A 24,179-nucleotide genomic window follows, 5' to 3' on the forward strand; every position below is an offset into this window, starting at 1 on the left:
CATCCTACTAAGTCTTGGTCGTTGTGTGTCGTTCCATAGTTGTCTTCTCGATGGATTTTGCTTGCGTGGGCTAAGAGCCTCGATAGTGCTGCTACACTCGATGTGTGTGTTTGAAACAACAGACTTATCAACACGTTGAATCGCAGCCTGGATCACCCTACGCAAATTTGCGGAATAATACCCCTACAGAGCCTCGGGAAGACGGCCAATCGAATACATGATTTCTTATTAGGATCAAGGCTTGGCGTTACCCGAGACACGAATGAATATCTTTTCCTTTCACGACTCTCGTTTTCATGAGATAGATACAGGCCGTTTAATTAGTCGCGCGCAGCACGGCGCTGGTGGGATTTGCACTGTTGGCGAGCATTGGGATCGGGTTTAGTTTTTTTTTGTTATCCCATCCCTTTATACACCGTTCATAATTAAGAAGCAGGGGGAGGGGGCCCGAGGGTTGAGACGGGTTTTGTATTAAGCAGAAGTAGTATATGAAAGAGGGCAAGCGCAGAGTGGCTATAGTAGGAGGGGATCTCGCAGTCGGTGCCTGAGAAGCATGGAGGTGTTGAGTCGGTAGATGGGAGGTATAGGGCAGAAAAGAAGAGATTCATAATGATTTCGGTGCTGAGCGTTGCACCGTAAGTTGATTCAAAGAGATATATTGGGACTTATGTTGCGTTTGATCGATACGTGATGCTAAATTGTGTTGACTTCTAGTAGTACTACTGTAATCATTAATATGCACTTGTCACTACTTGATGGCATCCATCCCTTGGAAATACACATTTTCATGCTAGTCTATCCCTAAGTTCACAAAATTTTATCTGTAAGATTCTTCCAATGGGTCAAGTGTGTCCATCTAGTTAGTGGTAGACGGCCTCCGTTTTAACATGGTAATATAATCAATACATGACGGTCGGTCATAATTATAACACCCGAAGTATCATCACCTTCGTAATCCTTCTCCCGTTTACCGTAAGCTGCGTTAACCGTGACAGCTTTCGTACAAACCAAAACTCCCCTTGCCTCCTGATAACAACATGATGGTCGCGGACTTAAGTAAGCTTCTGCTTGATGAAGAAAGACCGGAGATGAGACAGCTGCCAAGCGCATGTAATACCGAGAACGACAAGCTGGATAGTCATCCAGCGCACAACACGTGAGTTAGTAGACTCGGATTGATCTCGGAACTCAGCTTCTCGTTCCTATAGGTTTGAAGAGACTGTTAGTATTTCGTTGCTGGATTCTTGGGCTATATTTAAACCGAATCTGTCACGATCTATGAGGATAGTGAACTCCCCTTTTCTACCATCCCGTCTTTTCCTTCTACTGAATATGAAAAATACCAAATGAGAAAGAAAAAGAATAATAATAAACTTACCCGCTGGAAGATTTGCTCACGGCGGATATCCTGGAGGCGGGCGTTGAGATCGCGGATGCGCTGGGAGATGTCCATGAGCTTGGTCTTGTCGGTGGACTCGATCTCGGAGGAGCCGATGGCGAGGTCGAGGGTCAGCTTGATGCCGCCGTTGGGTTGTGCGGCCGAAAGCCAGCCTGGGCGTCCGCTGTGCTGCTGCTCGGCGTGAAGCAGAGCTTGTGCTCGCCCGACTCGGCCGCCGTGAAGGTGAATTTTCCCGACGAGGATCCCCGCTGCGAGACTACCCGATGGTCGTTGTCGAAGATTTCCTGGGGAAGAGGTTAGTGTGATCACTATGGTTGGGGTTGTTTTGCGCATCTGTGCTCTTGGCTGGAGGAAGAACTGATGTGATGGTAAGGCGGGAGTGTGAGAGTAGGAGGACTAACGTCAACGGAGATGTAGATACTGATGCCGTCGTGCTTCGCCCAGGCGTGTGTGTTGTCATCCCACTCCTCAGCCTGGTAATGCCCGAGGACTAGTGTGTCCTTGGGCAGCTCTTCGAAGAAGCATTTCGCGTTCGTGCCGTCGAGGAAGAAGTAGAGCGCGTGGGCGACGGAGCCCAGCATCAGGAGGGGAAGAAGCACCCTCATCGTTGTTCGGTAGCGTACTTTTTGAATTGATTATATTATTGTCAATTGATTGTATCGGGATTTATTTAGGGTCTGCTCAGGTCGGGTCGGGTCGGGTCGGGTCGAATGGTGTTATTTGGATTATATTGTCAAAGCCAGCCGTGTTATGTGAAGCTCTCGCCGACTCTAAATTCCAATGTGCCACGTTCGAAAAAATGGCCTGTACAGGGGTTAGACAGTGCTGTAGTGGTCTAAGTGCTATAGTAACGCTGGAAAGGAGCCCCTAGCAGTAGCACTAAACTTGCAGGGGTATACGGATCCGTATTGATAACTTGATAACTTGATAAACAAATCACGTGACTAAAAAGCTAGGTGAGGTGCATTAAGCTGACAGGTGAAAAGTATGATGTGCCCCTGTTTTTCAATACTCCTCTTTGACGCATAAGGTTCAAATAATTTTTTGCAGTCTCAATCAATCGGTTGCACCACCAAAAATCAATGCGCGATCCTCTATTTCCACGGTAAAAATAGCGTCATCCACTTCAATAAACGAAACATCAAATAGACGCGCCGAGAAGTCCCCACTATCTCGAAGGATCTCTCTTTATTATTATTCTGCCATGTGTTATTACGCGTATATAGTTTAATATCTCCATCTTTGGCCATTAAACCGCCCTTCCCATCTCGTACTCCCGCCGCTTCCACCAGTAGTCATCTCTACCATTTAATAACCAAGTAAGGCGAAAGTTACCGAAACTCCAGTAATAGCATCATAAAATGGCTTCCCATGACGTCCGCGATGTTCTCAACCTGCCGCTTGATGCTAGTTCGCGACCAGCCAAAAAACAGACGAATGTCCCCCGACCGAGTTTGAAGGGTTTAGCAAGGGAGGTACAAAACTTAGGAGGCGATAATCCTATCGCAATTGTTCCCGAGTTATCTTCATTCAAAAAGCGGCGATTTGGAAGTAGGAAGCCGGCTGCGCGATGGGAATCACGGCCTTTCCGCAACTCAGCGCGAAGCGATCAATCACTACATCTACGGCATTGGAGGAAGCAGACGGAAGATCAGACAAGACCGCAGGATGAGCAAAATGGAGAGGATGGGACTAACGTAGGAGATAAATCAGCGGAACTCGAAGATTCAGGGTTTTCTAAGTTTAACGTACAAGTGGACATCCCTCAGTACAGCGACGACCAATACAAGTCTAACTTGGAGAGCGATGAATGGACGAAGGATGAAACAGATTACCTGTTCGATCTTGCTAGAAACTTCGACCTTAGGTGGCCTTTAATATGGGATAGATATGATTATCAACCGAAGCTAGACGATAATATAACGAATGGCGAAGGGGCAGACACTACCGACCCTAAGACTGCCGTAGTCCCGGCACCTAAAATGCGGACTTTAGAGGATCTAAAAGCTCGGTACTATGAAGTTGCGGCAAAGATGATGGCTGTCCAGAAGCCTGTTCAATACATGACCCAAGCTGAATTTGCGCTTCACGAGGTCATGGCTAATTTCAACCCCGTCTCGGAGACAAAACGCAAGATTTTCGCAGCAGAAGCCTTGTCGAGATCTAGGGACGAAGCTCAGGAGGAAGAATTGCTACTTGTTGAAGTACGCCGAATACTTGCCCGCCAAGAGAAGCTCAACCAAGAACGTCGTGAGCTTTACAACCGCCTTGACTACCCGCATACGGAACAAGATATCAATGCGTTCAAGTCCAGCGCTGGATTGCAAACGCTTCTTCAGAATCTCATGAATGTGGACAAGACTAAGAAACGAAAGTCACTCATGGAAGCTGGTGCGAATACGCCTGCATCAGCTCATCCCTCGGCGCACCCCTCTAATCACCCCAACTCTACTCCAATATCAGAAACCCGCCGGGAGAGCATCGCAGCTTCGTCAACGGGTCATCGTGATTCTATCGGAGGCGGCGAGCGTCCCGAACGTCCTGCCAAGAAGGGGGCCCAGCCCGAGAGAAAGAAGCTCACCGAACAAGAAGAACAAATCTACGGTGTATCACACCACGATCGTTTGCCCTCGGGGCCAACGTTCCGTTACGAACGAATAAATAAGATCCTCACAACAAAAAGTAATGCTCAGCATCAACGTATTACCAATACCCTAGCCGAGCTGGATATCCCGAGCAGACTCAACATGCCTACGAGGGCAGTAGTGGAGGAAATGGAGAAGTTGCTCAATTCTATTGGCATACTCCTAGACATGCGAAAGATGAACGACAAGATTGACGCCGAGATTAAGCTCGAGAAAGCTAAGAAGGCTGAGCGTGAGAAAGCCCTGGCCCCTTCACAACCAGAGAGTGAAGTTAAATCTAGAGAGTCGGAGGGTACTGCTACGACGAATGGTGAGGATAAGAAGGAAGATATCGTGACTGACGGAGATGCTGCTGGAAAGACTAATGGCGAGGCATTTGCGACTAATAGTGCAACGAACGGAGATGTTAACGACGAGAGTGGAGGAACTGCAAATGCAGATGATGCGGAGAGCAAGGCTGAGGATAAGGGACTGCGACCGGAGAGCAGTAATGGGCACAAGAGAAGTGCTAGCGTTCTGAGCGCTAGTAGCGATAAGAGCGCTAAGAGACAGAAGAAGTAGGGCCATATGCAGTGTGAAAATAAGGCTGAGATGAGGTACGAGGAAGAGAATACCTAGTGATACGGCTGACTACGATTACCTACGACTGGGTAGGCCGACACGATGAATTGGCATCAGGGGCAAGCCGGATGAGGTTACGATAGTAAGACAAGTTAGTTAACATTAACTAACATAACATACTTACGCATAGGGCTGAGAATGCCGTATGCCGTTTGTCACTCCTCTCCTTACAGCTCGACGATGATATGAGATGATGAAGTGATTAGTACTGATTAATTCCTTGTAAGCTGTGTGTTTATAAGTTGTTTATTAAGCCTGCTAGTGTTGTAGCCTGTTAGCTAGAAGCTGGTCAGTCGGCCTACGAAGTTGATAATGAAGTGATATTGAAGATTTCAGTACGGATCTTTATGTTAATAGCCTTGTAGTATGGAATAAGTATCCTCTTACACATAGGTTAGGTAGGCAGTCTTCAGAAGTAGATATGTTGTAGCAAAGTAAAGGGGCTGACCCTTTGAGCGATCTCCATTTCCATCCATTTACAATACATACTTCATATTTATATCATGTACCTTAAGTTAGGTACCTACCTACCTCCTAGGTATTCATATATACAAGTACATACTGACCTACCTAGCCTAGGTACCTTCTAAAAATTAGTATCTAGTGCCACAGAAATATACAAGTTAATCTATATACGTCTTAATCAATACGATAATACATTAGATATACTTTCAAATTATGTTAAGAAATTGCATGCTTCCTTGCTTGCTTGCTTACTTTGCTATATAATACCTGAGTAAGCTACGTTTTACTCAAAACGTCCATGTCGTTAAAATCCCACCGGAGGAATATACTCGACCCAATACAAAATACTAGGGAGGCTATTCCCGTAAAAATAGAATAGCCTATGCTCCGTTGTTTACAAATCATTCGTCGGGGGCAAATGGAATAACATGTTTCTGGTTCGGATCGTATCGTACCTCTTATAATATTACCTCATTGATCCTTCATATATATTTACGCATCAGTTCAAGAAACCAAGTATTAGATGTTTAAATAAAGTATCAATTCCCCTAACAATATAATATACAAGTACAGTAGTCACGTCCTTCCCGCACAGTCCTAAGTAAAAAACTGCGACTGACAAACCATAAACCGGGTATCTTTAACATAGATCTCTCTATAGTGCCGTATCTCTCTTTTCGTCGAAATCATCGTCTTCGCGTAAGGGCGCAACTTCGGCCTGCCTTCGTAAAACACCATGCGTGTATGACGGCCGTGATCTCGTTAGTGAAGCCAGTTCCTATCCCCCCCAATATAGTCCAAGATATATGACGGTAGGGGATTCGTGAGATCCGTATATATGCGCCCCTGGAAACGAATAAAAAAAAAAGGAATTGGCTTGCTTCCAACACCTAAATCTACCAAATAGCTGCCAGAGCTACTTGATATCCTTCTATTAGATGCCCCAATCCATCGTATATATACAAATGCGTCGTCGTCCCCATAAATTGCTGCCGATATCTCATCTGTTTTTACGGAGGGAAGCCAAAGCTGAGTTTTAGGTTCTGCCATTGCAGAACCACCCATCGTATGCTGTGCGAAAATTCCCATGTCTATATATGCGTGAAGACGGCGCGAGTGGTGGAAACGACAAGGCGTTTGTATAAACAGCAACTAGCAAATTCAGATATTAAAGCCAGTATCAAGAAACTATAAGCGATGTACATAAGCATGATCCATCATGCCCTGTCAGCTAATAGCACCGCGCGTTACTCGAGCAGGATTGCCTGCAACGACCGTAAACGGAGGTACATCCTAATCTTTCATCAGTACCGTGTCTATAGTATAATGGAGTTGCCGAGCGAAAACTCACCTTGGTGACCACTGCGCCGGCAGCGATCGTTGCTCCCTTCCCGATCCTAAGACCGAGAAGGATTATGGCGCCGCCTCCGATCCACACATCCTCGTCGATGTAAATGGGCGAACCGAGATGGGGGCTTTTACTGCCTTTCCGTTTTTTGGGGTCTGTATGCAGGGTACCGCCAAAGAGGCTGACGTTCGGTCCGATGTAACAGTTGTTGCCAATGATGATCTCCATAGGATCGATAATTGTGCAATTCCGACCAATAAAGACATTATTTCCAATAGCAATGTTGTAACCATAATCACAGGTAAACGGCGCCTCGACAACCACCTCTTGCCCAACGCTACCAACATTTGTAATAGACGATTGCAACTGCGGGTTCATAAAGATAGGCTCCGTCGGGTGTAGGATTTCTCGGAAAAGCCGAGAACGCTCGGATGCTGAGACTCCAACACTCGGGTTGGTGGAATTGTTAAACCTAAAACATGCGGCACTACATCTTTGCCTCTCAAGTACCAATTCTTCGTCAAACGGATAGTATTGATTTCCTGTAAGCATCTCTTCCTTCTGCGTTCTCTCCCGGTCAGGAGGTAGGTGTTGCGACAGGGCAAGACGTGCTGCTTCTTGAGGGTCAGTTGCGGTTGCAGATGGAGGTGGAGGAGGTGGAGGAGGCGGTGGCGCAGGTTGGCTTTGATGACCTTGAGTTGGTGGGCTGCTGCTTCGTGTTGGTGGAAGAATATTAATCTGTGGGAGCGAGCCCGAATGCGAAGTGTCATGCTCAGTACGGGTAAGGTCGTGTAATGGTGGCACCCTCTGGTAGTCTTTGTGCCGGTCAACACTGCTTAACGGCGTTGGCAACTGCATAGTACTGCTCGTAGCGCTTATCGGGGTAGGAAACATGGTTCCTGGGTTGGTATATGATATCGAAGATAGTTTGTTGTTTTCCGGGCTTGTAGCTGATGGGGTAGGCGTAGGAAGGGTAGCGGAAACAATTTGCCGGCTATCATCCGCAAGAATCGGCCGGCCCTGTACCGGTTCTATCCGGAGCGGTTGACCGCGGTAGGCCTGAGCTGGCTGATCACGCTTTGGAGGCGGTGGGGGTGCAATCGGGTAACTATTCTGCTGAGGCATTCCGTAGGCACCTGGAGGCACGTAGCTAGGGTCCTTAGATTCGAGCGGAACAGCCGCGGGCTTGTTCTCCATTTTCGGGTAACCTCGCTGGTTGGGGTATCCGTGGCATACAAAACCGCCTCGGACGCAGTTGGTACCTGCTCAACTCATAAGTAAATGAGGATTTGGTTTCATCCAGGGGAAAGCTCACATTGCGGTTTTGTTTCATCGCACTTCTTCTTTCTCTTTCGACAAGTTAGGCAGCTATAAATGTTGGTACGGAGAGCCGATACCTCGTCCTTAAGTGCCGAGGTGCCTAGGCACCTACAACACGTAAGAGGACGCGGAGCCGGCCGCCATACCTAAAAGTCAGCAACGGGATCCTGGATGCAATGCGTAAGACGGGCGGAATGATGGGGTCCTAGTTACCCAGTCTTGGTCCGATTACTGAAATTGCGCTTCCTCTTCTTGGGGTCAGATTGAATCATAGCATCTCCTTTTCTCTGTTCCTGGCTATAAGAGCCACTGCCATAGAGTACAGAACTGTCGTCACCGTCGGGGCTCGTCGCCGCGTAATCGTGTTGGGATTCCATATGGGAAGTTCCTCTTCGAAGTGTCTCGCCGAGCTGCTCATCGGTTGGCGAGGGAGCCATGCCTGCGGAACTTTGCCGGTCGTATGCGCTGCGTTCATCAGCGTGCCCTTGTCGTGGATACCAAGATTCGTGGTGCTCTCGACTCTCTTCACCATATTGTCTATACTCGCGCTCTCTCTGCGGAGTTGAATATGATTCACGTGACTCTACTTGAGATGGCTGTTCTCGCTCTCGAGCAATTAGTCCCTCTCTACGCGGCTCATCCGATATTGAGCGTTTGCGCTTGTGCGCACTTTCAGCATCGGGATAATTGGTAGGTTGGTAAGAGGACCGTTCATGACCTAGCCCTGACCAGTGCTCTCTTTGGCTAGTAGGGGTTTCTCCGACTTTGGGTTCCTGGGTAGTTATTTGACGAATGGGTTGCTCCTCGGAGGCAGCGCGTATTGAGGTAGGGCTGCTTCCAGGCCTCTCGACACCTTTTTGCTCGCTCCCGTTTAAAGCCGTAAAGGTCGCCATAGTTCGTCCAACAATATCTTCAGCCCAACAGTCTTGCGTGAGGTGCATAGGAATTTGATGATTCAGACGTATATTAGTGAGCGATAATTACTGTACGATGAAATTCTTTAACCAGCCGGATCTGCATTTAAGATCCAGTAAATCCGATGCAGGTGCCCTTTGAGAACTATCAACTAGTAATTGACGGCACGGCTCGGGTCGCAGCCGAAATATGCAGCCTTGGTTGACGTATGGCCTGGTTGAAAAGGCCTATAAAAACCCTAGAACAGGTGCTAAAGGGAAACAAAATAAGCCAACGAAGTCGTAAACAAAACCACCGGAGACGATGATGCACACAGCGATCACGTTATGATCTAGCAAAACTTTCGAACTAAGATTCCTGGAAATGAGTGTTTTGTGAGAAGTCAATATAAAGGCCTAAATCTGACAGAATTCAGATGTTTAATCGATGCGCGCGTCGTGGAGCTGAACAATCGGGTGATCTGCAAAAACTCTAGGTTTTGACTGCGATGAACTTCAAAAGTGAGTGCGCGGGGAGGCAATTTTGTGCAAGCGAGCGGGATTGAGCCAGCCGCACCTCGTTCTTATCGAATCCGGCAGCGTAATACGACGGTGATTTACAAGGGCTGATGCGGTACGTTGCGTAGTGGTGTTGTGGTGTAAGCAGCAGGCAAAGCTCGCAGGTTGCTGCGCCTAAAAGACTGCACGTTGGTCTGCGCTGCTAAGAGGATTCCTATCCAGGAAACGTTAATTTTTGTTAGTGATAGTTGGGCCGAGTATAGCTATCTGGGTTTCTGGACCGCGTGGAAAAACTCCAGACTATTTTCTCGTGAGGTCCGGCCCACGATACAACTTGTCGAATTCGAACCAACTATAATAAAATTCCCGGCTTCCCACTCGTTTCTCGTGTTGGGATCCTTGACCCTTTTTTAATGCGTACAAGAAAAAAAGGACCAGCCAGCGCTTGGCGATTTGACGCGCGATTAACTCTTTTGCCCTGCTGCGCCTGCGGGAATGAATGGCTTTTCGGATGCCTCTCGCTCTACTCCCTTCACCAACGTAAGAGTAAGTGTCAATGTAGACAGCCCCTCTTCGCCTCCCTTCTAACTGCGATCAGAGAGTACCACGAAAAACATAAAATGAGTGGAGGGGAAAGAGAAGGTAAGTAAAATTGATTTGCAATAATGCAATTGAGTAATAGTAATCAAGGTAGCATGTAGTAGTTGGCAGCAGTAGGGGGGGGGAGTATAAGAAAATATAAAGGGAAAAAAAATTATGTGGCTAGCCAGCAGCAGAACCTAGGCGGAGCGGGAAGTTGATGGTTGATGTAAGGCAAGGATAGATAGGTAGAGTAGGACGGGTAGGAGGTAGGCAGGTAAGGTAGAGGGTAAGGTAGGTACGTCGGTGGATAGGGCAGGTAGCCGGGGCAAGCCAGTATCCTCTCCTCTTGATCAGATATAGTAGGTACGTATAAGTATTTGTATTTGTAGTTGCGTTGTATCGTAGGTAGTATGTATGTATAAGGTATGTATGTATTGTATAGGTAATCTATACAAATACAAAATACAAATACCAAGAAAAATAATACAGTATATGTATGTATCTACTTAGAGTACCTTATCTGGCAGTCTAGCATTCTGGCATGCACGCATGCAAGGCAGTAAATAGGTGAGTGTTAGGTAAGTACCTAAGGTAAGCGAGCGCGAATGGGAAAGATGGAAAGGAGCGAATGCAGGCAATTACCTAACGTTGCGTTAGGTTGATGTAGCTGGCAATTGGTACATGGATGTACGAAATATGCATGTATATACCTATGTAGTTTCAATACTGCAACTTCTTAGGGCAAAAAAAAAAAAGAGCATTCCCAAAAAAAGAATTGACCGTAAGCTCCATGTCCGCGGGATGCCTCGATACTTTTGTACCGCGGACAAGATCGACGAACCCTGCACATGTAGCTAGCTGCCCCAGTTAATTTACGTATGTATTGGGCGACATGGCGCTTGGTGACCAAGGCTAAGGTCAACTAGAAGGAGAGATACAAGGCGCCCAGGTACCTTGGCTTTTTCCAAGGATTTATGCGTGCATACTTAGGTAGTATACCTAGGTATGGAAGTAGGTAAGTAGGTAGATATCCAGTATGTCCGCGCGAAACGAACGTCCATTAGAAATAATATTAAGAACCTGGAAGCGAGTCAAGGAATGTCGGCTACTAAGCAAGGGTATCCGCACGTTCTGTATAGTACCAGGAATACCGATGTATACCTTAGGTCCGTTAGGTTAGGTACTTGTAGGTATGTAACTTAATACCTACATCATAATTCACGTATTGTACCTCCGCTACGCTAGCATCTTACATATGTAGACGCCTACATACATGTATCTGTAATTCCGCGGTAGATCTTATGTACCTACATAGTAGTCCTAGCATATGTATCTTGGAATTGGAATTGGAATACAAATATATATACTACATTATATCTCTTGAAGCATTATATAAATGCCAACTTAAAACATCTCAATAGAGAACGAAATTGTATAGTTACTCCTCTTTTTCAAGATTGTACGGGGCCAAGTCCCGCGCGTTAAAGCCGATATATCGTTGTATGTATGTTGTAGTTATGTATATAGTGTTAAGCTCTTGTAGCTTCCTTCATCCCTACCTTGGTTAAAGATATGTACGTAGTCTGGTAATCAGTCTTATGTCTCCCGCTGTTCTTCATGCGATGTTACCGAATCTGAACCGGTAGCACTGCCGCAGGAGCATTCATCATCGAATACGTATCAAATACGACGAATAGAGGCGTGTACCTGATCTAACCCCAACGGCGATGAACTCCTCTTATTACCACCAACGGCCCCCCTTTTAACGTTGCACCAGGGTTTCTCAAAAAGTGCCATTGGGCTATGCCATTCACTACAGTATTTGTCACGTCTCGCCTTAAAGCTACCTAGGTAGGCTATGATAGGTGCAGCACTTTCGGTCCGCGATAAGTCTATCGTCGTGACCATCTTCAGATGTTACTAGCACTTTGACGTGATATGGGAATAAAAAACATTGATGAATCAACAAAGGCCGCTTCTTGAGGCCTAGCCGCGGCCCTACGAACCCTTGGCTTAATTCTCCTAACCCACGACAGTTCAAGCCGCCGCTAGGTAAGAGATCAAAATAGCACACGCATGTGTTAGCGGGTTTGGTAAATCTGGCCAGGATGTAGAAGACGAGGTGCGATTGGGAGGATCTAAGTAGTTTGAAAGGGACCTCGATCTTGTAGAAGTGCGCGAGCGGCACAGCAAAAAGGTGCAACGTCAATTCCCGCTTTGGGTCTTGGAATTCTGCCAATTCTTGTCGCGGCAGCACTGCTTCCAACCAGAAAAGGTCGACCCTGGAGCATTGCCGGCAGGTGTGGTCAGAGGAGTTTGCAAGTCTGGTTGTACTCTGACCGTAGCCAATAGGTGTCTTTAGACAGGGATGCAGCTGTCATGCAATTTGGCGCGGGCGTGTGATGTCGAAAATGCCCAGGGCTCTTTTTAGGACGCAGCGAATACCCGCGTCTAGAGCCGACGAGAGGTTGTTGATTTGTTGCTAACGCATGTGCTCACCCCGTCGTCACAAATGTCTCGTATTAGCTTGCGAGTTACATCCATCTTCAACTCCGAGAGTTGAAACTTAAACCAAGGCATGAAGAAGTCGCTAATACAACAGGCCTCCGGCCCCGGTCATAAGAACGCTGTTGATACTGAGCCGAATGCGGCGGTGCTACTCTGCAACACGACCGCTTTGCTGACGTAGCTACGTAGGTCATCATCTTATATCGGGCTGTTTCTCGGTCAAGAAAGGAGTAATAGGGAGTAATAAGGCTACATGAATCCTTCACCAAGCACCAAGCAAACAAATAACCAAAGAGGGATCATAAATAATGTCAATGCTGTTATTACCGCTGGTCCCAGTCCTTCCCCTGGATCTTGTTGCAACGTAATCGATCCGGACACTGCACGTGCTGACCTGCTTAGCTCCGGAATCTTTTCCATTTTCGAATATAGTAGATTGGCCATGCACCCTGCCGGCCGGATAACACCCTTCAAGCCGTGACTCGAGAGCCCGTCGCGTACGGCACGCACGGGACCACCCTGCCCTCGGCGTCTGACACACAGCCAGCACAGCCAACATCAATTTGCTTTCGTCCGAAGGCACCTACCTATGCGATATATTAAAGAATTCTTATTAGTTAAATGTCAAACCCTTTTAACTTTAACTTTGAGTAGATCTGTTACTAAATCTGGGGACGATTTATGACTTTGGTACTGGAGTTGTACTGTTCTTAGCTACGAGGTAGGTACTCATTAAACAATTGTTTAGGTTAGATAATTTCTTAAAGTGCCATAATGGTTGTAATCCTGGGGTTTCCTTTTCCTTTTTTTCTCCGCAGGCGTTTTCTGATTATCTCTCTGTAGCACGCTCGGTGGGGCGAGCGCAAAGCGCTTGTCGCGAATCATCGAGACCTTGCTCGGATGCGTTTGCCGCCGTTCGGGAAGGTGATCGATCCATAAGCGGCTTACCACTGCTCATTGGCTAGAAGTAATAGCTTCTAGTTGTTTAGCTTACAACAAGGGAAGCCATACATCGGACGAGACAATCGATCAACCGCGTCCGCGCATAAAACCCATATTTTGGCCCGGGTTTCTTTTCTTAGAAATCGGCGGAATATTCTTGGGTTCCAGCTACGACCCGCTTGGGAAGCCTAGTAGGGCACAAGAAACTTTCGGTATTGTAGTCAAGACCTATGCATAAAAACAAGAAGAGGTTCTCATGCGGCTATTGTACATACCTTACATAGGATTGCCGTGTCCTGGTCTCCTTGTGTCGACCTGTGATTAAGGTTCGTTGCTACCCCTCATGACGCTAATACTAGAAAGCGGAGGTGAGTTTGTTTAATGCTGTGTCAAGCTGACGGCGAGGTTGCTTATTTGTCTCCAGTGAGGCCGAAATCAATATACTCTTCCTATATTTCTAGCTACTCGTAGCCCCTCATTAATTCGTAATGCTAATGTGGCACGAAGTGGTACGGCATTAACATAACCTTCGGTCTATCAAATTGAGACAGACGTTGGGGGCCACCAGCCTTCCAAATATGAGTGTAAAGTGGAATAATCCCTATTGGATCCAAAGTAGAAACACGCCTCACCTAGTTGCCATCAGGTTTTCGGGCCGTTGAGTAATAATACATAAGCACCGTAGAGTAGATGGTGCTGTCAATGTTTGATGGTCGACGTCTTGTTCGATTTGACTATTACTTAGGCCCGACCTTGCGAGACTCAAATGATGCGGGTTACCTGGAACAATATCATACCATACCAGAAGAAGACAAGGTCTATAAGCACGGCGCCGCAGTGAATGCGGGAAAAGGTCCGTTAGTACCCCTGCTAGGCTCCTATTACTGTAAGACTGCGGGACCACGTCCAACAGCCGGCCGTCATGTAAATAATAAGCGCGAGGTACGCTCCGGAGACCGACCGCGCTTTGACAATATGTACCAGGCATGGTAGGTGACGTGAAGACGACAGACCGAAACTCAAGCAAACCAAGGAACATATGAGTGACAAAGATTGTGGCTTGCCATACAAGAAGATAAGTCGAATCAGAAAGCATTAAAACTAAAATAGATCCGGCCAGTTGGCTAAATGTTAGTTATCAGTTGATAGTTAGAAGTAATGACCTGTTAATAATGGCCTGTTAGTAGGAAGTTGTGTAAGTGTTTCATCCCAGGCAGTGTAAATAAATAGAAGCCCATGTAGAAGATCTAGGAAAAGAATACATAACCAAGTAGAAAATAGGTACATGATAATGCCGTAGGAAACGTGCATATATGTACCTAGGTAATTATATACCAACGGGCATGTTAACCTAGTCGTTTACCATATCTTTACCATCGCTAATTCGGCACAAATTCCTTTTTTTAGGTAATAATTTGTTCCCAGCCAGGCAGGACTTGAAAATATGACAAGTCACGAGCTTGGCCACGTTGTCGGGGGAAGATTGCTGCACATGCATATTCGTACAATATGTGTATATGTACGATGTACCGTGGCGATGGTGGCTTTTTGAGATAGCCCGAGATGATAAATGGGTAGCACAAGGATTACCTGGTAGCCCGTTAGGTAGTTGATGTTGGTGCAGCACTATGAACAATTGATGTTGGTGGATGCGTAGTGCGACTGACCCTCAGCCAGGTTCTCGTAGTTCTCGTGGCTGGCGTTGGTAGATGTAACATGAAAAGATTCCTTGTCAGGTATTAGCTTAACCTATTGTTAGATATGTGCATACTGTGCATTATATCAAATCCGACTTTAGGGAGATCAATGTGCCTTCAGTTCCAGTAAAAGACCCATTAGTACTTCCCTGTTTCGTACCAAACTAGACGTAGTAAGTACCTGGTAACCGCGTACCCAGCAAAGTCGTATGGAACCTTCTTCAATACAACGCAAAGTCACATGACAAATAGGCGCTATACCCAATAGCATTTTAGGTGTGCTAAATTCCAGGCCGCTTCAACGGCCGACCTAAACACTACCCAAACACTAAACAACAAGTACTGCATAAACAATAACCAATCTTTAAGCCTCATCATATCCCCGCGAAAATATGTTAGACTTAAGCAATGAATGCCACATTCAGAGCGCTATATCGGCATTGTCTTCTTTTGTCTTCTGCAAGTGTAGGAATATAGCTAAGTGATCCCAAAAATACCCTGTCTCTAAAGTATCATCCTCAAATCAGAAATAGTTTACCGACTGTTCGTTCATCCAATAAGAGGCAGCCAGTCTCGCATAGCCGCCCACTGGCTAAAACATCTAAGCGCCTAGACATCACCGTGTAGTGTATAGCTTATCGCTCAAGTATACGCTGAAGCATATCCATTCGAGAAAATTTCCTCCAAGCATGAGCGCAATTCAACGTTGTGGTAATGCTCCTTTGCATACCGCGCACCTCCGTCTACTATTTTTGTCCTAGATCACTTGCAGAAAATCTGTCTGTCATACCTCCCGCCTGCCGCCGTCATGATCCTCCCTGCAAGGCACCAGAGCGACACTACTACCTTATAACCAGGCTATCTTCGTCTGGTTGGGTACCCGCAGTCCGGGGAAAGCCAAATGCGCGGGCGTTTCGCTGCCATGTACAGGGACCCTCAACGGTGGTACCCCCGCCGCTGCGAGAAGCGCCTACGAGTCGTCATATTGCATATTAGCTAGCTTCCAGAAGCGCCTACAGACCACCGGCTTGCCCTTAATTCGCCAGTTTTCTATCATCATTGTCGTTCATAGTAAGTAGACTCAGGGGCAAGGCGCTCAAGACGCTCATTCTGTGTACCAAGGTGCTAGCAAGCTGTACGCAAGACTACCAACCGCCAGAGGTACATGCACGTGTATATGTTGTTATCACATCCCCCCTATTAGTGTACCTAACAGTACAGAGCAGAGTCAAGGTTCAGGACTTCCTACGCCCCTTTGCGGCCCAGCCTTACCTACCGCCCGTGACGTATCTTACTTAGGGATTCTAGTACCACGAGGGATCTGGGGCGTTTATTTTTGGAGGCTGTTGCTAAATTAAGAGATAGCCTCAATCTGCAGCCGCTCGCGAGCTGCAAGTGTTAATTAGACGTCACCTCCTGAAATGAAAATCCCGAGCTTCCCTAGTTTTTACACAACGATATACAACGTAGTTCCCCTTAGCCCAGAGCTACCTTAAGCGCGCTCAACTAGGGCATATTAGTTTTAAGCCGAGCACTTCCAACTTGCCATCTTGTTCCACTCGTATATTTGTTTCCCTCCAATAGGAAATGGTTCTCTTTGACTCACCACCTATCCATTGGCGGTTACTTTCTGCTTTATCAATATATGCTGTTTCAGATTCATCCAAACGGCGTCTCCCCTTTGTATCTTACTATCTACGAGCGGCCGAAGATACTGCCTATCGTCTTTGACACTACTCCACATGAGCAAGGTTACGTTGGTCTTCTATGGATCTAAAATGAAACAAAGTATCACCACAAGGTAGTTATATAGCCCTATAAGCGCGATATAGACTAGGGATGACTCACTCGCGGCACTGAAACAACCACATACTATATTCTTTGAGAGGCAACTCTACTCCAAATGACTCACCAAGTGTAATAAGGCCTCCAGGTACATCAGGGGCATTACCGCAGATCAGTTGGAACATGTGGAGAATCCAGCAAGAGTTTCTAATATCTTAATGAGGATAACGATGATCCTCAGTATAACTTAATTTATAATCTAGGTCATACCTAACTCACTACCAGCGTTGTTTCCTATACCCTGAAACCGCTCGATTCGATTCGCCAAGCGTCTAGAGCCCATCCGTCGAAAGGGACTATAGCTTGATTCGCCTATGATCAAACCGAACTTACCGGCTGCCAAATTACAGGAAGTAGTTTGGGTAGTATCGCATATCACCCCGGATATTCCTAGCGCAGCGCAGAATACTCGGAGATTGGCCCCTTTTAATGTTCCGTATCATCGATGCCCAATGCTATTAATATACATAGAAGTAGAAAGTAGATATTGTCCGAGGAACGGAGAGGCTATCAAGGCATACAAGCAGTTTTACCTTTCTATTATTAGTGATAGAGCGTCACGATGTGACTTGGTGATAGGAAATTTACTATGCTACGCAAAGAACCACAAACCTAGATACTCATCACAAGGTCACATGTATACATACATGTGGCCAATTCTTTTCAAAGATATCTTAGGGTAGTCTCGTGATAGGTTCTCTAACACAGCCAGCTTCTAGTTATATAGAAAAAATAAGGGATATCGATAGGATATAACGCTAAGTCGTAAAGGGCTTTCCTTATTGGTGACTTTGAAGTTGCGAGCACCTATCACTGTAACTAATATAGAAAAGGGGTAAATTTACTATGAGAACTGATCAAGTTTAAACATATTCTATACAGTCTCATCTACAATCCCTATAAGAATAAAAAATATATTATAATACTTGTTCCGTTTGATAGACTAGTATAGATCTCTATTCCTAGTAGATAGAACAGTCAGGAGTGATAGGGACAGTAGTAGAGCAATAACGATATAAAGAAAATTTCCATTAGTTATATAACTACATTTTCATTCTGGCTCTCAATATTAGTACCTAGCATTCGACTCTAGAGATCCCATACCACACTTAAACAAACAGCCCCTCAACTCTCCTTACGCATACCCTCCCACCTAACAAAGTCCTTCGCATCCAGCCCGAACAAATCTAGCAACCGCCCCGTCATCTGCTCGATGACCTGCTCCACAGATGACGGTCGCGTGTAAAACCCAACGACAGGCGGTGCGACGATAGCCCCCGCGCTAGTGACGCCCAGCATATTCCGCAGGTGAATCTCGCTAAACGGGGTCTCACGGACGGCGAGGACAAGGCGGCGCCGCTCCTTGAGACAGACATCTGCCGCGCGTGTGATGAGGTCGTCACATATGCCTGCGTTGATGGCGGCGAGCGTCCGCATTGAGCACGGTGCTACGATCATCCCGTCGATGTGGTAGGAGCCGCTGGAGATCGGGGCTGCGAGGTCATGCGGACTGGTGTTGTAATACGAGGGGTTAGTAAAGAGGCCGAGAAAAGGGGTGGCTTCCTGTGTTATGTAGAGATATTTTGAGAAGGTGTTTGTTACCTGTATGCGTGGTCTGCTAGTGCTCGTACTGCTGATACCGTGTAATCCGTTTCCCATTTGATTGTCTCGCCCGCCCACTTGCTGATGATAACATGTGTTTCGACATTGAGCCGGCGCAGGGTCTGTAGAAGTTTAATACCAATATCTGCTCCCGTAGCACCTGTGATGGCGATAACTATTCTCCTCCTAGCTTCTGAAACAGGGTCCCCCATCGTGATGTCACTTGTAGGTGTTATGTATGTGTGGGTATTTACGATTCAAATCGTCATGTACGATTAGAGTACCAAGGCCTTAATTTTTAAGTATCGGCTAAGAATGCTGAAAGGATGTGAGAAAATTATAAGAGAGAAGGGAAGATTGGTATATAGATTAGTTAAACCCGAGACAGGGTAGTTGTAGTACGTATAACTATATTCGTCGTCGACAGCAGGTAAGATGTGAACTGGAATATGTCGAAGGAGAGTTTTCCATGCTGCTCGGTTTCAATGGAACATCTACCGATAGTTAAATAAAGATATTAGGGTCTTCGGATTAACAATCCCCATACCGCCTCCTACCTTAGTTAACGGAGACTTTCGGACGACTCGGAACCAGTAGAAACAGGCAGATCATATCCATCTCATGAGATGTTGCGAGCGAAACGGTGTAAGAAATATACTTTTATCTACTGATATTTACTAATATATCTTATCATATTCGACTTACTCTAACCTCCGAGCACGGTCTGTATTGTCAGATTCGGTATGCCTCGGAGCCTTCGGGGGTCTCGGACTAGGGGGATCCGGGACATATGATACTATCAATATAAAGGTCTTATTTTGGGTAGATATAAATAATGCTAATAAAGTCCTGATTATCGATGATAGTATCAATCCGAACCATCAGCATAAATCCCCTTCAACAAAAGTCTAAGCAACTTTCAAGTTTCTATCCAGTATCAGAAGAGAAAATGGCATCTTCCACTCAGACAACTGCTATCAGCCAGCAGGAACTCCCTCACTTGAGCTTCAGGTCGTATGTCCAGGCGCTCAAAGACGATGGTGATATCGTCGAAATCAACACAGAATGTGACCCGCACCTCGAAGTCGGCGCCATCACCCGGAAGGCCCTCGAAGACCAGGAGCGAGCTCCCCTATTCAACAAACTCAAGGGCCAGGACGAGAACGGTCTCTGGCGCATTCTGGGAGCTGTGAATGGGCTCAGGCCGAACCCAGAGCAGGTGTTTGGTCGTGTGGCTAGACACATTGGCTTGGTCCCTACAGCATCAGCCAAGCAGATAATGAACAAGGTCATCGCGGCCAAGAGCGCCGCGCCTATCCCTCCGAAGGTCGTTGAGTCCGGCTCCTGCAAGGAGTTTCGCCTTACGCCCAACCAGTTCAACCTAGAAACGCTGCCATGCCCCTTGCTGCACCAGTCCGATGGCGGAAAGTACGTCCAGACGTACGGCATGCAGTGCTTCCAGTCTCCAGATGGTAGTTGGACTAACTGGGCGATCGCACGTGCTAGTTAGTATACATAATTAAGAGTTCTATTCGATGACATATAATCGCTAACTCCTATGGTTATAGTGGTGCACGATAGGAACCACCTGGCTGGGGCCGTATTGCCAGCTCAGCACATCGGTAAGATCCTCGCTATGTGGCGGAAGCTAGGGAAAGACATGCCCGTAGCGATTGCGTTTGGCGTCCCGCCCGCCGCCATCATGGCCGCAAGTATGCCCCTGCCGGATGGCGTATCCGAGGCTGAGTACGTCGGCTCGCTCGTCGGTGCCCCCGTGGAAGTTATCAAGTGCGAGACCAACGACCTCTACGTCCCCGCAAACTCCGAGATCGTTTTCGAAGGGACTATTTCGGCGACCGAGACGGCGCCTGAAGGCCCTTTTGGTGAGATGTATGGGTAAGTTGAGATGTTCATTTCTCATTTTTACGAATTAGCGAAGAATACTAAATAACTGTGTGAAAGATATCTCTTCCGCGAAGAAGTGCAGCAGTGGGCCAAGTACACCATCAACATGATCACGCACCGCAAAGACGCCATTTTGCCAGTTTCTACCCCGGGGAGACTAACTGATGAAACCGTACGTCAGGTCAACTTCCAATACCAAACCCTGCATGTTAACAAAGCTCACAGCATACCATGATCGGCCCACTCGCGGCAGCCGAGATCGGATTCCTCCTCAAATCCCAAGGGCTCCCCATCAAGGAAGCATGGTGCCCGTTTGAGTCGCAAGTAGTATGGGTGATTCTACAAATCGACACAGAGAAACTACGCGCGCTAAAGACGACATCGGAAGAATTCTCGCGCAAGATAGGCGACATAGTCTTCACCGCCAAATGCGGGTTCATGATCCACCGTCTAATCCTCGTAGGCGACGACATCGACATTTACGACTTCAAAGACGTCTCGTGGGCTTTCAGTACTCGCTGCCGTCCTGGGCTCGACGAGTACTTATATGAGGAAGTCCTCGGGTACCCGGTGGTTCCGTTTATGGGCCATGGGAGCGGCGACCCGTGGAAGGGCGGGAAGGTCGTTTCGGATGCTTTGCTGGCGGCGGAGTATACTACAGGCAAGACTTGGGATGAGTCTAGCTTTAAGGGCTCGTACCCTAAGGAGCTCCAGGAGAAGATATTGGCCGGGTGGAAGACTCTAGGGTATGATTAGAAGGGGTTGGGAACACATCCCGCTGTGTAAGGCACGGGGCACTATCATTTACAAATATAAGGGCTTTCTTGGGTTTCTTAAGAAAAATAACAAATAGATACATTATATTTATGCACGCCGTCACTTTTCCCATGGTTTCTATTCCAATTGTCTATTCGAAAATCTACCCGAGGAATGACGCAGATGTCTCCTCATTTGCGAAAGGTTCCGACATAATGAAATCGGACACACCTAAAGATGTAGCCCCTGAATTGAAGGAGACCAGCCACTCGGTCATGTTCCATGACCTATAAATATGTTAGCTGAATAATGGGGAGATCGAATGGTCAGTCTTACTCAAGCTGGCTAGTGAAGCTATCCGATTCAACTGGGAGTCTTGCTTCATCTGTTTGTGTAGAATTACCATGTGTCTGAGCATTTAAAAGTCCTTCCTGCGAGTTTTGCGATGTCATCTCTTGCTCCGTTAATGCTTTCATCGTCTGTAGAGCTCCCAATGCCTTATTTAGTGATACTGACAACAGGCTAGCCTCTGCCGAGTCGGGCTCCAAACAGTAGTCCTTCTTTTCCTGCTGAAGGCTAATAATCAACTTTTCTTGAAGTAATCTAGTCTCTTCACTGTGCCTAGTTTCCTTCATTAAGCTTAAGAGGAGGACAGATGTCAGTCCGTTGTGAATGAAAGCCCACGACCGTCTAGCGAGAGGGCTAATAGTCCGTATGCTTATGTAGGCCCAGCTACTGCGCTTTAGAGAAGTTCGGAGACGCTCCAGCACACGTCGACTCTCGACATCACCAATCCTAGGACCCGACTTGTCTGAGAGGAACGATCGGCAGATTACTGAAATAACAAAATTCTTATGTATAGCGAAAGCGTAGCATTCTTCAACATCCTGCGAAGAGCTGCAGAAATGTCGGTCTTTCAAATGTGGAGAAACGGATAGGTCAATACGGTCAATTTTGTTCAAAGTAAGCAGTGAGATAGGTGTTGTTGTGCCTTTCCGAGACTCTAGATGCTGTATCCCAAGATGGCAAAGCCAGCTCACAGCCTGTCGGTACGTCAAGCCTTCGCCCTCGTTGCCAGAGGTAAGAATAGGTAGATCTTCTTCAAAACTCATATCACTACACGATGGGTGGTGTCCAAGAGCCATAGAGAGTAGTACTTCCTGCCGCACAATGGCAAGTCTAGTCGGGTCAACTACTAGCTATATTATTAGGCTGGAAACTGGTTAAAACATACCGCAAAAGCATCGCATCTTCTAGGGTCGCGGTTGACGAACTGGATCTGGATTGTCGCATATGAATAGATAGACTTCGTGCAAGTCGTATCGTTGTACCCACAAGAGCCCACGCCGCTTGCGGTTTAATTTCGTCTTGAAGTATATTGCCTAGCAACAAGAGCGTCTGAATTACCTCTCTGGAGGGACGAGCAAGATAATCGGTCTTCCTAAGTAGCTCAAATGAGAGTTTTGCTTGTTGACGTTAGCACTCTGGATGTAGAGCACCACCTCTATATGTACCTACTATGTTCCCGCGATAATAAAGACCGCCGTTCCAGGGACATCTCAGAGAACTGCGCTCCAGATGCCAACACAGCGTGTAATAAGCAAAGCCATCGAGGAACTTTGTCAACCTCTAGTCCCACTTCAGCCCCTGGATTGTGCCTAAACTCGATGATAGCGCACAGTCGCTTCTCCATCTGGTCGAGGTCGATAGGGATTGTGTTAAAGGGGTGACACGGCGCTTGTAAGATTGGAACAGGGCATAAACGTCTTGTTCAACAGATAGAAAGTCGTTGAGGAGACCACCAAAATGCGCCATGGACAGATTGGCACCCATATGCTCATTCATGCCCAAAAGAGGTAAGTACCAGTCTCGAATGCCGAACGATCACCGGGACGATCGGTGAGATATGAAGAGGACTCTCGAGTAACCGTCGCGAGCGAGGTTGCTTGCGGGAGATGACGGTCGACTGAACTTTCATTACTAGGAAATCTAAGATGGTGACTATTTGTATCCGTGATGAGTTGTACAGGTGGTGAAAGTACGCTAGAAGTTTCATCAGCCAGAGCTAGTTGTGCTGTTACCAGTTCGTGTTTCCATGCTATGGCGTCGTGGCTGTGGTTCGCGGTATGCGCACAAGTCTGGATAACCTCGTTTGCTGCACGTCGCGCATGGATATCCCCTATCACATCTTACTTTCCTTTCTCGACATGGTTCACAGCTTTTGCGATTCCTAGCCTCCTGACGACTACGAAGGACCTCCCTCAGACCACTGCGAGAGTGGCCGAGGGGCTTGCTGGTGTCGGAGTCATCGCCGTACCACGTTTAACAATACACTTATCTTATATAATTAATTACTTGTAACGGAGTGACAGGAGAATGTCTAAGATTACAGACTATAAACCGGAACGAAGTTGCATGATGCATGAGCTGCTGAATCATCTCTAAACCCGTGTTATGTCCTTACGAGCATTACCCCTATCACATCCGTTTCCTCATTCTTTTTTGGATACTTCGAATAAGAAATTAGAGTATATATCACTTGCATACAATCATTTTTGCAATTCTAGTAATCCGATTTTACGAGTAAACCGCACGATCTAGATGAACTTTACATTATAACAGAATAATTTCTGTAATCTCGCAACCAAATGCATATTTCATATGGCTTTACATATTAATATCCTGTTTAACTTTACTATTCTCTCATTAGAATTGGAACTAATTTCAGCACCAAATATGTCTGCCTATCGTCATGTCACAATCCAAAGCGCGTCCCGTTAAACGAAATGAGAGAAAAAAAAAGGTATAAAAAAAAGAATATTGTAGGAATTCTTGAAAAGAAACAAAAATGAAATGAGACGAGCTCGGCAGGGATCGAACCTGCAATCTTTAGAGAGCCGGAAATAGGACCGAAATCTAACGCCTTACCATTAGGCCACGAACCCGAATGTGCAAATTTGCTGTTTATTACGCACTATATTTCTATGTTGTGGAGAGCGGGCACGATGTGGGTATAACGATTCAAAATGTTTATCATGACACTAACCCACAAGAGGCCGTCTAAGTAGAAGCTAATCTATCATAATTATAAGTTCTTATAGGATTATAGTAAACTTTCTACTCATTCATATC

The 24,179-nt window shown here is 46.5% G+C and overlaps 5 protein-coding genes across 5 annotated transcripts; 2 read left to right on the forward strand and 3 right to left on the reverse strand.

Annotated features, from left to right (window-relative positions):
- Positions 1 to 1,052: 1,052 nt before the first annotated feature.
- GL218_05484 (putative membrane protein C16E9.09c) lies at positions 1,053 to 2,004 on the reverse strand (the record flags this gene model as incomplete). Its single annotated transcript, XM_033582148.1, has 3 exons — positions 1,053 to 1,202; positions 1,379 to 1,744; positions 1,801 to 2,004. 3 exons carry the CDS (start codon positions 2,002 to 2,004, stop codon positions 1,053 to 1,055), a joined length of 720 nt encoding a protein of 239 aa, XP_033435026.1.
- A 756-nt stretch (positions 2,005 to 2,760) lies between these two features.
- Positions 2,761 to 4,605, forward strand: GL218_05485 (SWR1-complex protein 4; the record flags this gene model as incomplete). Its single annotated transcript, XM_033582149.1, has 1 exon — positions 2,761 to 4,605. One exon carries the CDS (start codon positions 2,761 to 2,763, stop codon positions 4,603 to 4,605), a length of 1,845 nt encoding a protein of 614 aa, XP_033435025.1.
- Positions 4,606 to 6,357: 1,752 nt separating this feature from the next.
- GL218_05486 (putative maltose O-acetyltransferase) lies at positions 6,358 to 8,739 on the reverse strand (the record flags this gene model as incomplete). Its single annotated transcript, XM_033582150.1, has 5 exons — positions 6,358 to 6,423; positions 6,482 to 7,740; positions 7,794 to 7,827; positions 7,911 to 7,944; positions 8,012 to 8,739. 5 exons carry the CDS (start codon positions 8,737 to 8,739, stop codon positions 6,358 to 6,360), a joined length of 2,121 nt encoding a protein of 706 aa, XP_033435024.1.
- Positions 8,740 to 17,909: 9,170 nt separating this feature from the next.
- On the reverse strand, positions 17,910 to 18,598 carry GL218_05487 (Phenylacrylic acid decarboxylase 1, mitochondrial; the record flags this gene model as incomplete). The annotated part of the gene is made up of 2 exons (XM_033582151.1): positions 17,910 to 18,294; positions 18,387 to 18,598. The coding sequence occupies 2 exons, from the start codon at positions 18,596 to 18,598 to the stop codon at positions 17,910 to 17,912; spliced, it is 597 nt and encodes a 198-aa protein (XP_033435023.1).
- A 647-nt stretch (positions 18,599 to 19,245) lies between these two features.
- Positions 19,246 to 21,047, forward strand: GL218_05488 (Ferulic acid decarboxylase 1; the record flags this gene model as incomplete). The annotated part of the gene is made up of 4 exons (XM_033582152.1): positions 19,246 to 19,891; positions 19,955 to 20,282; positions 20,349 to 20,463; positions 20,517 to 21,047. 4 exons carry the CDS (start codon positions 19,246 to 19,248, stop codon positions 21,045 to 21,047), a joined length of 1,620 nt encoding a protein of 539 aa, XP_033435028.1.
- Between the last annotated feature and the right edge of the window lie 3,132 nt (positions 21,048 to 24,179).

The sequence above is a fragment of the Daldinia childiae genome, assembly GCF_008694065.1.
Source record: "Daldinia childiae strain JS-1345 chromosome Unknown Scaffold5, whole genome shotgun sequence".
In the NCBI taxonomy this organism is placed as follows: domain Eukaryota; kingdom Fungi; phylum Ascomycota; class Sordariomycetes; order Xylariales; family Hypoxylaceae; genus Daldinia; species Daldinia childiae.